Source organism: Octopus sinensis, linkage group LG28 (assembly GCF_006345805.1).
Source record: "Octopus sinensis linkage group LG28, ASM634580v1, whole genome shotgun sequence".
Lineage (NCBI taxonomy): Eukaryota > Metazoa > Mollusca > Cephalopoda > Octopoda > Octopodidae > Octopus > Octopus sinensis.
In genome coordinates, this window is record NC_043024.1 from 11,108,432 (window position 1) to 11,123,431 (window position 15,000).

Genomic DNA, 15,000 nt, shown 5'->3' on the forward strand with positions numbered 1-15,000 from the left:
GTTGATTTGTACAACTAAAGGCAGTGCTCCAACATGGCCATAGTCAAATGACTGAAACAGGTAAAAGAATAAAATAAAATGACTGTGTGTGTGTACCTTTTTGTGTATTTATATGTATGTGTGTGTACATATAACTGATGTATAAATATGTGCATATACATGTATGTATAATGTTATGTATGTGTACGTATATGCATATATATATATTTATGTGTGTTTTCATATAATTATAATAATGAAATTATTGTATATAGTGCTCAGGTGCACCACAACTTGTCAGAAAGTGCATATAAAGTACATGCAGTAGTGTAGAAATGTCTGGGTGTATGGAGGGGAGAAAATCAAGTGTAGTGTTGGCGAATCTCAGGAAGCATGGAAGTTTTGAAGGATGCAGTGTTCCGACAACTAACAACTGATGCCGGCAGTTTGTTCCATGCTTCAGCAACTCTTAGCGTGAAAACAATGTTTCCGAAAGTCATGGGAGCTGTGCTGTTTTCTGACTTTGTAAATATGGCCACGGGTGTTAGACGGGTGGAGTTTGAAAAGGTGCTCAGAGTTATTGTTTGTACGATGGTTGATAATTTTATGGGTGTCTGCCAAGTCAGCTGCCAGACGTCGGAGTTTCAATGTGTCTTACACACTCTATCTCTTTATAATAATGAAATAATAATAATGATGACAATAATGAAATTATTGTGTATAGTGCTCAGGTGCACTACGACTCATCAAAGGTGCATGTACAGCACATAGAATTATGTGCAAATGTCCAAGTAAGTGAACAGTGTATAAGTCATGATATACAGGTGTGCATGCATATGGAGGCGGGGTGGATATCAGGTATAGTGTTGATGAATTTCAGGAAGCATGGAGGTTTTAAAGAATGCAATGTCTCGGCAACTAACAACTGTTTGTTCCATGCTTCAGCAACTCTGAGTGTGGAAAAATGTTTCCGAAAGTCATGCTGTTTTCTGACTTTGTAAACATGTCCACAGGTGTTAGACAGGTAGAGTTTGAAAAGGTGCTCAGAGTTATTGTTAGCAAGATGGTTAATAAGTTTATGGGTGTCTGCCAAGTCAGTTGCCAGATGTCGGTGTTTCAATGTATCTTTGCCCAGGGAAGCAAGGCATCCAGAATATCGTAGATGCTTGATTGAGGGTATTCTCTTGGTTGCACGTCGCTGAACAGTTTCCAGGAGGTCAATATCCTGAGCAAGATAGGGGTTCCAGACTGGTGATGCAAATTCCAAGTGTGACCACACTATTTCTGTTTTTTTTTCTATATTTCCCTCTAAACTATATCACTCATGATTTATGTTCAATACTAACAATATATAACGATAAACGTCGCCCTTTTCAAGCCTAGCCAGGCTCATGGGTCCGGTTTCCCTATTTCTGTGGGGTATGTGCCTCCCCCCCAGCTGGACGGGACGCCAGTCCATCACAGCGTTACTCAAGAAACAGGAAGAGAGAGTGAGAGAAAGTTGTGGCGAAAGAGTACAACAGGGGTTGCCACCAACCCCTGCCAGAACCTCATGGAGCTTTTAGGTGTTTTCGCTCAATAAACACACACAACGACCGGTCTGGGAATCGAAACCGCGATCCTCCAACCGCGAGTCTGCTGCCCTAACCACTGGACCATTGTGCCCCCACACTATCGATCTGTACAGTTTACAAATGCCCCTCATCATCAACAAATCATTTTACAAACGATTTTCCAAGCATAAAACTTGTCAGGCAACAAATGATGTCTCAAGAAATGAACACTCAAGCCAGCAACAATGGTTGGCCTTTGTGAGCCGCTCTCCGGTTATCTATCTCAGGCTTTATATAGCTATGGTGCGGCCTGACTTAGCGGTTTGGCAAAAGAGCCCAATAGAATAAGTCCTGTGTTTGATTTGCTCGACTTAAGGCGGTGCTCCAGCATGGCCACAGTCAAATGACTGAAACAAGTAAAAGAGTAAAGACTAATTTGAAATGAGAATGAGCTGCTGATTAAAAAAAATATACTTCAAACTTTAAAGTTAGAATTTAGGGGTCAGATTTGAAGTTTGAGATTAGTGTAAGGTTTCTTGGAGAAGAGAAAGATTTTCAAAAATACGAGTTTGTGAATTTATTTTTGGCAAGAATTATAATTATTTCCAAAGTCTGAAACATAAATCTAAAAATGGAAATTTATAAACAAATTAACGTTTCAAAAGTGACAGGGGAGGATGGTAGGATGGTGACGGGTGGTTGTTATCATTTTAAACTATGACTTGCAGTCTTCACCGATTTAAAAAAAAACAATTATTTATTTATTTGACAAGCAATAGTCATTAAAAAATAAATTAAGATAATTATAGTGTGTATGTGTGTATGTGCGTGTGTGTGTCAACATGTGTATATATACATATACTCTTTTACTTGTTTCAGTCATTTGACTGCGGCCATGCTGGAGCGCCGCCTTTAATCGAGCAACTTGACCCCGGGACTTATTCTTTTGTAAGCCCAGTACTTATTCTATCGGTCTCTTTTGCCGAACCGCTGAGTTACGGCGACGTAAACACACCAGCATCGGTTGTCAAGCAATGCTAGGGGGACAAACACAGACACACAAACACATACACACGCATATATATATATATACATATATACAACGGGCTTCTTTCAGTTTCCGTCTACCAAATCCACTCATAAGGCTTTGGTCGGCCTGAGGCTATAGTAGAAGACACTTGCCCAAGGTGCCACACAGTGGGACTGAACCCGGAACCATGTGGTTGGTAAACAAGCTACTTACCACACAGCCACTCCTGTGCATATGTGTATTATATCCATGTATATATGAATGCATATATATATATATATGTATGTGTGTGTGTGTATGAATGCATGTGTGTATACATTAATAATTGAAATTGGAAATACCTGCTGATTAAGTAATTAAAATTTGTTATCAGTTCCATTGTTTTCCTAAAATGGTTCGTTACGCCTCCACCCCGTCCCCCTCTCCACTCCCACTAAATCTCAATTAATTGTTTGATTCAATTTATCTATCTATTCTACTTTGGAGTCTTATCTCCTAATTCAATGATTTTGCTAAACCGGGGGAGTGTATATAAGCGTACGCTGTGAAATCTATATTTCATAATTGCTTGTTTACTAAAGTCATCAAATATCACAGTTTGTGATAATCTGATTGTCTGTGGACCTAAGATTTACGTCTTTGGAGGATTGTCAGGGAAGAAATCTTCCGATTCCAAATTCTTCATTTGTTCCGAAATCTTTGGAGAGAAAAAAAACTAAGAGAAAATACGGTAATTTTTCTTTACTTACTCTATTACTCTTTTACTTGTTTTCAGTCATTTGACTGCGGCCATGCTGGAGCACCGCCTTTATAGTCGATCAAATCGACCCTGGGACTTATTCTTTGTAAGCTCAGTACTTATTCTATCAGTCTCTTTTGCCAAACTGCTAGGTTACAGGGACATAAACACACCAGCATCGGTTGTCAAGCAATGCTAGGGGGACAAACACAGACACACAAACATACATGCATACACATATATATATACATACATACAACGGGCTTCTTTCAGTTTCCGTCTACCAAATCCACTCACAAGGCTTTGTTCAACCCGAGGCTACAGTAGAAGACACTTGCCCAAGATGCCACACAGTGGGAATGAACCCGAAACCATGTGGTTGGTAAGCAAGCTACTTACCACACAGCCACTCTTGGGTTTTTTTTTTGGTTTGTTTTCTATTTTTGGCACAGATGTTGTTTTGTGGTTAAGAAGTGTGCTTTCTGACTGTTTAGCTCCAGGTTCAATCCCACTGTGTGGCACATTGGGCAAATATAGTCTGCTATATAACCCCTGGCCAATTTATTGAGTAAATTTGGTTGACAGAAACTGTGAGGAAGCCCATCGCACGTGTGTGTGTGTGTGTGTGTGTGTGTGTGTGTGTGTGGCTGTTCGTCTGTCTGTATACATATGTGTGTGTATGTGTGTGTGTGTGTATGTATGTATGTATACATCATCATCAGCATCGTTTAGCGTCTGCTTTCCGTGCTGGCATGGGTTGGACGGTTCAACTGGGGTCTGGGAAGCCAGGGGCTGCACCAGGCTCCAGTCTGATCTGGCAATGTTTCTATGGCTGGATGCCCTTCCTAATGCCGACCACTCCATGAGTGTAGTGCTCCATGAGTGTAGTGTATATATATATATATATATATGTGTGTGTGTGTGTGTGTGTGTATATGTATGTACACATACACACACGCAAGCGTGTTGTGTTCTTGAGCAAGACACTTATGATGTGTGTGTATTCATTCCTCACTTCACTGCTTGACAGCTGGGGTGGGTTTGTTTGCATCCCCCACGACCTAGCAATTCAACATATAAAAGAATGATAAATTAAGTACTGGACTTGAAAATAACTGTTGGGGTTGATTTATTCTATCAACTAAACTCCTCAAGGCAATGCTCCAGCATGGCCGCAGTCAAATGAACTGAAACCAGTAGAGGATGAAAGATCTGCGATACCTTATCAAGGTTAGAATACCAATATGCAACCCTTGGCAGGTTTTGTTTGTTTAGTTGGAAGAGGAAAGGTCACGTTGACCTTTGCGGAATCTGATCTTTGAACATCATGGAATATTGCTGAATACAAAGAATTTTATCTGATTCTCTAAAAATTCTGCCAATTTTGCTGTTGTTGTTTAGTTCCAGCTTATTCTAGGGGTCAAAGACATTCCACCCATGACTGTCCTGTCTTCTTGGGAATGTTTTATGGAATATTGTAGAGTTTAACCCTTTCGTTACTGTATTTATTTTGAGATGCTCTGTGTTTGTTTCAATTTATTTTAAATATAACAAAGAATTTAGTAAAAGAACAAAAAAAAAGAAATTAAAAAAAAAGAAAAAGAAAAGGAAAAGGAACAAAAGAAAAGAGAAATGAAAAAAGGGGAAAGAAAGGGGAAGAGGAAAAAAACGATAGAGAGATAGATAGATAGATAGACTCATAGATAGATAGATAGATAGACAGACAGACAGAGAGAGAGAGAGAGAGAGATAAACAGATAGATAGAATAGATAGATAGATAGATAGATAGATAGATAGATAGATAGATAGATAGATAGTTAGATAGATAGATAGATAGATAGATAGATAGATAGATAGATAGATAGATAGATTGATAGATAGATAGATAGATAGACAGGCTGAGAGATAGATAGATAGATAGATAGATGGATGGATAGATAGATAGATAGATAGATAGATAGATAGATAGATAGATAGATAGATAGATAGATAGATAGATAGATAGATAGATAGATAGATAGATAGATAGATAGATAGATAGACAGACAGATAGATGGACGGACGGACGGACGGACGGACGGACAGATAGATAGATAGATAGATAGATAGATAGATAGATAGATAGATAGATAGATAGATAGATAGATTGATATATAGATAGACCGATAGATAGACATAGATAGATAGACCGATAGATAGATAGGTAGGTAGGTAGGTAGGTAGATAGACAGATAGACAGACAGATATGTTTCTTTATTAGCCACACAGGGCTGCACACAGATGGGACAAATTACAAGGTAGAGCTTTTCTTTTGGGGGATGAAAAAAAAAGTGAGGTATGTTTTCGATCAAAAGGAATCGTAAAAGGGAAAAAAGAAAGATAGATAGATAGATAGATAGGTTGATGGGTAGATATAGATAGACAGAATAATAGATAGGTAGATGTGTGTGTTTGTCCCCCACCACCGCTTGATAATTGAGAACCGTTGTTGGTTTGTTTAAGTTCCCGTATCGTCACTGAAACCAGTAGAATAAATACCAAGCTTTTCTTTTTTTGCAAGCAATAGTAAATCTCTGAACGAGGTATAAACAGTAACTGCACGACAATGTGAAGTATATTTGCCATCTCAATATGGCTAACTCCTAAGGGTGGGTGTTACTGTAGCTTAGACGATGTTCTCCTGGGGCTACAAGCTACAGTAACACCCACCCTTAGGAGTTAGCCATATTGAGATGGCTAGTATACCTCACATTTTCTTTTTTTGTTTCCGTTTTAGAATAGGCGCAGGAGTGGGTGTGTGGTAAGTAGCTTGTTTACCAACCACATGGTTCTGGGTTCAGTCCCACTGCGTGGCATCTTGGGCAAGTGTCTTCTGCCATAGCCCCGGGCCGACCAATGCCTTGTGAGTGGATTTGGTAGACGGAAACTGAAAGAAGCCTGTCGTATATATGTATATATATATATGTGTGTGTGTGTGTTTGTGTGTCTGTGTTTGTCCTCCTAGCATTGCTTGACAACCGATGCTGGTGTGCTTACGTCCCCGTTACTTAGCGGTTCGGCAAAAGAGACCGATAGAATAAGTACTGGGCTTACAAAGAATAAGTCCCGGGGTCGATTTGCTCGACTAAAGGCGGTGCTGCAGCATGGCCACTGTCAAATGACTGAAACAAGTAAAAGAGTAAAGAGTAAACCCTTCAAGGTGGCACCTAAGCATTCCCGCGCTCCAATAACCGAAACCAGTAAAAGATACAGCTGTTATTTCTAGCAAATGGGATGACTGCACGGTGGCCCTTCACTGCCTTGTATCATATTGCTTTGAATAGGACGATGGAGGGACGGGGGAACTTTGGCATCCGGATTTTATTTCTTATCAAAGAGGAATAACTTTTACTTACCATAATGAGCAGAAAGGCTGGATTACTGGACTTGGTCTTCAAATTTATTCCCACTTCAACCTGGATATTCTTTTAGAAAAGGCTTCCCTGCGAGGGATACCATGAGGGGAAAGTCCCATGTGGGTTTTTGGCAGGGAAAGCCTGACTCTTTGTCGGTTTGTTCCGCACCAAAAGCCTGAAAATTGCTGATATGTATAATAGTGTTTTCTTTTAAGTATTCTTCGATACCTCGGCGAGGTACATTTTTAATTGGAAAAAATAATTAATTAATTAATTGAACAAAATGAATGTTAGACTTTCATGATAATTGCTTTAGAAGTTTAATTACTGGCCACATGTCCGTACTATTTAAGAAGTGTGAGCCCGGTGTGCGCACTCGCGTTAGCTAGTCGTGACTAGTCGATCCTTACTTTGTGTTTTTGTGTGTTGTTTTTTTTTACTTGTTTCAGTCATTTGACTGTGGCCATGCTGGAGCACCGCCTTCAGTCGAACCAATCGACCTCAGGTCTTATTCTTTGTAAGCCTGGTACTTATTCTATCGGTCTCTTTTGCCGAACCGCTAAGTAACGGGGACATAAACACACCAGCATCGGTTGTCAAGCGATGTTGGGGGGACAAACGCAGACACACATACACACACGCATATTATATATGTGTATGTGTGTGTATGTTTGTCCCCCCAACATCGCTTGACAACCGATGTTGGTGTGTTCACGTCCCCCGTCACCTAGCGGTTCTGCAAAAGAGACCGATAGAATAAGTACTGGGCTTACAAAGAATAAGTCCTGAGGTCGATTTGTTTGACTAAAGGCGGTGCTCCAGCATGGCCGCAGTCAAATGACTGAAACAAGTAAAAGAGAGTATGTGTGTGTGTGTGTGTGTGTGTGTCAGTGTGCGCATGCGTGTGTGTACGCACGTGGGTTTGTTTACGTCTCGCGATCGTCCTGGTTGTTGTTGCTTGTTGACAGTTTTCCGTCAATAAATCGCCCGCTTTTTTCGTGCCTTCGAAGCCGCACGGATTAAAGAATCCCCGTTTTTGGAAAAAACAAAAAAAAAGAAAAAACAGGTAAGAGTCAACGAGGAGAACGACGATATTTGGCTGTGAAAATGAGCTCAATAACTAATTCGTTTATCGCGCACAAACTTGGGAAAAGCGACCGTATAAATGAACCAACACACACACACGCGCATGCACACACATACACGCACATACACATACACACACACGCACACACATACACGCGCGCGCACATACATACACACACACACACACACACACTCGAGTGAGTGGACAAACGAAGCAGAATGCTTGGTTAGGGGCTCAACCTTCCGTGTTCTTTTACAGGACTTAGAAAAACTGAAGGACCCCTGCAATAAGTGTGTGAATCTGAGAGGGAAACATTTTGAATAAAATCATAATTAACTGATCCTCCTCTATTTTCTTTTACCCAAAACCAGGAACTTTTCAGCCTCACCCCTCATATATATATTTAAAATATATATATATGAGGGGGTACAGAAAATTCCCTGACTTTAAGGGTGTCGTTATATGCCTGGTTAGAGGCCAGATCTTCTGAGTTCTTTTACAGGGCTTAGAAAAACTGAAGGACCCCTGCAATAAGTGTGTGAATCTGAGAGGGGAATATGTTGAATAAAATCATAATTAATTGATCCCCCTGTATTTTTCTTTTACCCAAAGCTAGGAACTGTTCAGCCTGATCCCTTTGTATAGTATCTATGTATGCATGCATGTATATATGCATTTCAGTGACTCTGTATTTATCCTTTTCTCTTTTCTCTTTTCTCTCTTTCAGCCATTAGCAGAAACATTGAAAGATGGCAGCCGTTGAGAGTTTGAGCATCCACGACTCATTGAAAACCGGAGTAGCGAAAGAGCACGAGGAAGCCGAAAATGGCATTTTCACTCAGTCGATTATGAAAGGGACTGTGACCCCTGCTATCTACCGCCAGTTCCTTGCAGAACTTTACGAAATCTACAAGGCAATCGAAGAAGCGGCCGAACTCAACAAAGAACACGAGACATTCGGAATGACACATTTCCCGACCGAGTTCAACCGTGTTGGAGCAATTGAGAAGGATCTGGAGTATTACTATGGCGCCAACTGGAAAGAAGAAGCAAAGAGTCAAGCGCCGACGACAACTAAATACGTGGCCAGAATAAAAGAGGTGGGCAAAACTAACCCGACTCTGTTGATTGCTCACTGCTACGTGCGGTACCTTGGTGACATGTCGGGCGGCCGGCAAATAAAGTACAAATTGATGAAGCATTTTAATTTGGGTTCTTCGGACGATGGCATTGCGTTCTTTGTCTTTGACCAGATCGACAACGTGGCCCACTTCAAGGAGTATTATTTCGGCCGCATGAATTCCATCAACATTGACGACGACCAACTGGCAGAGCTGGTTGCCGAAGCAAAGAAAGCGTTCCAGTTCAATATCGATCTCTTTAAGGACATGAATGATTTTGTTCAGAAAATGAAATTGCCCCAAGAAAATATTTCTAGCGATCCATCGAAGATGGAAACGTTTTATAATCATTTCAAAAGTCTATTCAGTTCCTCATAATGAGCTGTGATCCATTCTGTTGACTTCTAATTATTTTTTCCACCCTCCCATAGTTTAAGATTATTTCCTCAAAGCTTCCACAAATGTGATAAGGAAAAGAGAGAAAAATAAACTCAAAATATGGTTCAGTGCTCTTCATTTTTTTTTCGTAAAGAAACCTGTCTTCCTATTAAAAAAAATTGCGAATGGGATATTCGTTAATAATAATATTCGTTAATGGGGTATTCGTTAATAAAAGTAGAGTTAAATTTATTAGGAAAATAAATTTGTTTTACACAAGGACTTCAAGTTTTATCTGACAGCTTGTTTGACTGGTGTTTTTTTTTTTATGTCACAGTCAAACCTAGTTCAATGCTGCATGTCAGTGTGTGTGTGTGTGTGTGTGTTCTTGTGCATGTATATATATGTTAATATATTTATGTAGTATATATATATATATTTTTTTTTTAAAAAGGAGATGTGGAACACGAGTTGTGATATATAAAAAAGGAAATGAAGAAAATGCTGACAAAATAACTTAAGTAATTTAATTAGGTGAAAGTTCTTTTTACCGGTTGTGCATTTGTTATGCTTATCAAAAGATAATTTTTTTAAGAGAGATAGACTTCTTTTCTGATAGATTTTTTCCTCTTATCTGACTTTATGTTGGGTTTGCTAGAACTTTCACCTAATTAAATTACTTAAATTACTTAAATTATTTTGTCAGCATTTTCTTCATTTCCTTTTATTATATATATATTATATATATATATATATATATATAATATATATATATATATCTGAATAGAAATATGTATACACACGTTCTATATATATATATATATATATCATCATTTAAAACGGATGTTAAACGACAATATATATATATATATGAATGTGTGTATACATATTTCTATTCAGATATATATATATATATATATATACTACATAAATATACTGACATATGAATACATATATACATGCACAAGAATACACACACATTCATATATATATATATCATCATTTAAAACGGATGTTAAACGATGATATATATATATATATATATATATACACACACACACACCTATGCATATGTGTATATATGCATATATATTATATATCTGTATGTATGTGTGTGTATATATATATATATATATATATATATATATACATATACATATATATATATATATATATACATATACATATATATACATATACATATATATATATATATATATATATATTATATATATATATATACAAACTTACATAAAATTTCACAGAATTTCTAGAAAAACCTTTTTAGACTTCAAACTTTTCTCATTCCTGTTTTTCAATCTTCCTCTCTTCTATTAAAACTGCTTCTTCACATTTTCACCTTTTTATCCTGACCCCCACGTTGACATCCCTTTGACTAAGTATGAGACGTTACGGCACAGCCGTTTCAGCACTGCCTCTTTGGCGTCACTGATTCGATGCTGACTTATTTGACATCGGATTTTCCAACCCTTTAGCATTCAGATTATCCTCTCAAATGCAATGCTTATATATTCATATTGTTTTGAAATAATCGTGTAGTTATCTTCTAGATTTAAAATATCGGTGGTGTGGCTGTTTATTTTTAGAATGACGTTGTAGGGTAGGTGTGAGAGGCTGGATCTGGCTGGTTTGAACATAAAAATGGATAGAATATTTGGGTTGGTTTCTCTTGTCCGCTGCCCCCCTCTCCGTTTATGTGAGAGGACATATTTTGGATCTTTTCGGTTTGAACGGCAGTTTTTTCTAGCGGCGTCATATGGAATTGTCACCCATAATTATGACCCTAGTATTGATCTATTGCATTTCAATCTATTTTAGGGTTAGGGTTGGGGGGAAGGGTATCTTTCTTTTCTTCACAAATGTAAATAAACCCAATCTGTTTCTTAAACAAGGGACATATTCATACGGCACAGAATGTTTTTTTACCTAAATAGATGTCATTGATTGGTTGAAATTGCAGAAATTGAAGAAAAAACAACAACAAATAGCTTACAAACTATAGAATTTTCTCAATAAAGCCAAGAGAAAAAGATGTTTTATAAACACATTCTAACAGTATACGAAGTTTAAAATTGTTTAGTTATCTAGAAATTATTTTTAAAAACTGCCGTTCAAACCGAAAAGATCCCATATTTTTCCTTACGTGACAGAGGAGAGAGAAAGTGTCTGTAAATCGTATTTGCAATTGTATAGTCTCTCCTTTTCACTCTCTCTCCCTGTTTATGAAGAGAAGGAAAGTCTATGTCAGCTGTGTTCAGTTAATAAATTGTAATATGTCTCTCCCTCCCCCTTTCTCTCTGCATGTGTATGTGTGGGAGTCATTGTCTCCAGTGCCAAAAAGCACTGTAGGCAAAACAGGTCCAGCGTCCAGTCAGCCATGCCAAATTGCCAATGTCCTAAAAAGCTGTGCCCAATCATCTCATCCTGACCTTGACCACATCGTGGACACACTCTTTGACTACTGTATATACACTCATCTACAAGTATTATCTTTTAAGTGATGTTGATAAAAATAGTAATAATAATACTATTCGGTGATTGGACAATATGTGACTACGAATATATATAAATTTATATATTTTAATAAATCATTTTTAAAAAATTTAGATTTTTGTTTTTAATTGTGACTTAATTCTAATTTAATAAATGTTAGTTTGTTTTTTTAAAAGCATTGTAGTACAGAAAAAGAAAAGCATGGAAAGTTGCTAACAATGCTGAAAATTTTACAAAAACCTTTATTTTTCAGGCACAAGGGTCCACCCTGAGAAGGAAGCAGTCCTAAAAATGTCTAGTTATATTGATGTCTTTATCTCTCTCTATATAAAGCTGAAGTTGTCCATGTGTGTATGGTAGGTTTGGTAGCCTTCAACTAACACTATCTCCTCCGAGACCCTGCGGCACAAGGTGACCAAAATTGAAAGTATGATAGAAGAAGGCTTGCTCTTCCTTCCGTAGAAGATAAAATTCAAATTGGACCATGTTAAGACCAAAAATTATTTACATCAAAAAGGTGCTTTTTTTCTATGAAAATCCCTATTTTTTACGATTTTTTGACTGCTCTGTCGCCATTTTTCGGTGTATTTCAACCAGAAAAATGTTCACTTAAAGAGAATAACAAGCTACATAATGCAAAATTTTTACTTTTCAAAAATTCCAATTCTTAAGGGTCGAAACAAACCCGAGCAACGTCGGGCGATACTGCTAGTCTCTCTATATATAAAGCTGAAGTTGTCTGTGTGTGGCAGGTTGGTAGCCTTCAACTAACACTATCCCTCCAAGACCCTGCGGCACAAGGTGACCAAAATTGAAAGTATGATAGAAGAAGGCTTGCTCTTCCTTCCGTAGAAGATAAAATTCAAATTGGACCATGTTAAGACCAAAAATTATTTACATCAAAAAGGTGCTTTTTTTCTATGAAAATCCCTATTTTTTACGATTTTTTGACTGCTGTGTCGCCATTTTTCGGTGTATTTCAACCAGAAAAATGTTCACTTAAAGAGAATAACAAGCTACATAATGCAAAATTTTTACTTTTCAAAAATTCCAATTCTTAAGGGTCGAAACAAACCCGAGCAACGTCGGGCGATACTGCTAGTCTCTCTATATATAAAGCTGAAGTTGTCTGTGTGTGGCAGGTTTGGTAGCCTTCAACTAACACTATCTCCTCCAAGACCCTGCGGCACAAGGTGACCAAAATTGAAAGTATGATAGAAGAAGGCTTGCTCTTCCTTCCGTAGAAGATAAAATTCAAATTGGACCATGTTAAGACCAAAAATTATTTACATCAAAAAGGTGCTTTTTTTCTATGAAAATCCCTATTTTTTACGATTTTTTGACTGCTGTGTCGCCATTTTTCGGTGCATTTCAACCAGAAAAATGTTCACTTAAAGAGAATAACAAGCTACATAATGCAAAATTTTTACTTTTCAAAAATTCCAATTCTAAAGGGTCGAAAAGAAAACAAGCCCGAGCAACGCTGGGCTATACTGCTAGTTATTTCTAAAAGAGGTTTTAAAAAAAAAATTTTTGCGGGAAACGGTTAGTCGACGAGACAAACTTTTATATGCATGTATGTATGTATGTATGTATGTATGTATGTATGCATGTATGTATGTATGCATGTATGTGTGTATGTATGTATATATGTATGCATATATGTATGTATGTATGTACGTATGTATGTATGCATGTATGTATATATGAATGCATGTATGTATGTATATGATGGGCTTCTTTCAATTTCCACCTCCCAAATCCACTCACAAGGCTTGCCTAAGGTGCCACACAGTGGAAATGAACCCAAAACCATGTGGTTTGGAAGCAGCTTCTTATTTCTTTACTACCCACAAGGGGCTAAACACTGAGAGGACAAACAAGGACAGACAGACGGATTAAGTCGATTATATCGACCCCAGTGCGTAACTGGTACTTATTTAATCGACCCCAAAAGGATGAAAGGCAAAGCCGACTTCAGCGGAATTTGAACTCAGAACGTAGCAGCAGACGAAATACCTGTTTCTTTACTACCCACAAGGGGATAAACACAGAGAGGACAAACAAGGACAGACAGACGGATTAAGTCGATTATATCGACCCCAGTGCGTAACTGGTACTTATTTAATCGACCCCAAAAGGATGAAAGGCAAAGCCGACTTCGGCGGAATTTGAACTCAGAACGTAGCAGCAGACGAAATACCTGTTTCTTTACTACCCACAAGGGGATAAACACAGAGAGGACAAACAAGGACAGACAAACGGATTAAGTCGATTACATCGACCCCAGTGTGTAACTGGTACTTATTTAATCGACCCCGAAAGGATGAAAGACAAAGTCGACCTCGGTGGAATTTGAACTCAGAACGTAGCGGCAGACGAAATACCACTAAGATTTTCACCTGTCACGGTAACATTTCTGCCAGCTCGCTGCAAGCTTCTTACCACCCAGCCACACCTGTATGTATATATCTTTATACACATACAACCATATGTATATCAACACAGACCAAGCCCACACATCCAAATTTCCATGCATGCCCATCACATCTATGCATACTTAGATGCATTCCCACACACACACACACACACACCATTATGTCTTTCATGTTCGTTTTAATTAGGCATGCTCTAGTACATGCAATCACCTTGTTAATTAGTCACAGTTGTCAGATTTGTGTGTGGTGCCACTGTCGGCAGGACCTCCTCCTTCTCCCCACCCCACCTCCATCACCATGACTACTAACGACAACAGTGTCAAGAGTGACAATTGCAGCAATAACGATCTCATTAATTTTGTTAATTGCCCATTTCTGCTTCTACCCAGCATACCCGAGACATCTGTCTCCACTCCTTTCACTTCACCCATAATACAAATCACAAGTACCCCCTCACCTGGAATCCACCCAAGGCCTCTGTCTTTTTCACAAATCACACCTTGCAAATTTTTATTCTCTAGGTTGTCAACCTCAAAATATTCCTTTGTGACCCCTGCATTTTGGGCTTATAAAATGACAAAACTTGCACCCTGCTAAAATAAGAAGAAATCGGGGGAAAAATAGACAGCTTGAGAGCCATTTAGTTAAAAATACATTGTCTATCTTTTACCGGTTTCAATCATTGGATTGCAGCCAAACTGAGGCACCACCTCAATGAGTTTAGTCTTACAATCAAAATCAGACATATTCAAGTTGTCATTTTAA

The 15,000-nt window shown here is 38.2% G+C and overlaps 1 protein-coding gene across 3 annotated transcripts in view; it reads left to right on the forward strand.

Annotated features, from left to right (window-relative positions):
* LOC115225868 (heme oxygenase 1) overlaps positions 1–9,582 on the forward strand; it is a 39,942-nt gene extending 30,360 nt beyond the window's left edge. For 2 of the 3 annotated variants that reach the window (XM_036514692.1, XM_029796860.2), the window contains exon 2: positions 8,512–9,582. In XM_036514692.1, the coding sequence (XP_036370585.1) occupies positions 8,534–9,283 (750 nt within the window). In that variant the 5' untranslated portion in view covers positions 8,512–8,533 and the 3' untranslated portion in view covers positions 9,284–9,582. Of the gene's footprint in view, positions 1–3,120; positions 3,293–8,511 lie in introns of those variants that run through there. The other variant, XM_029796859.2, reaches the window with a different exon arrangement.
* Positions 9,583–15,000: the final 5,418 nt, after the last annotated feature.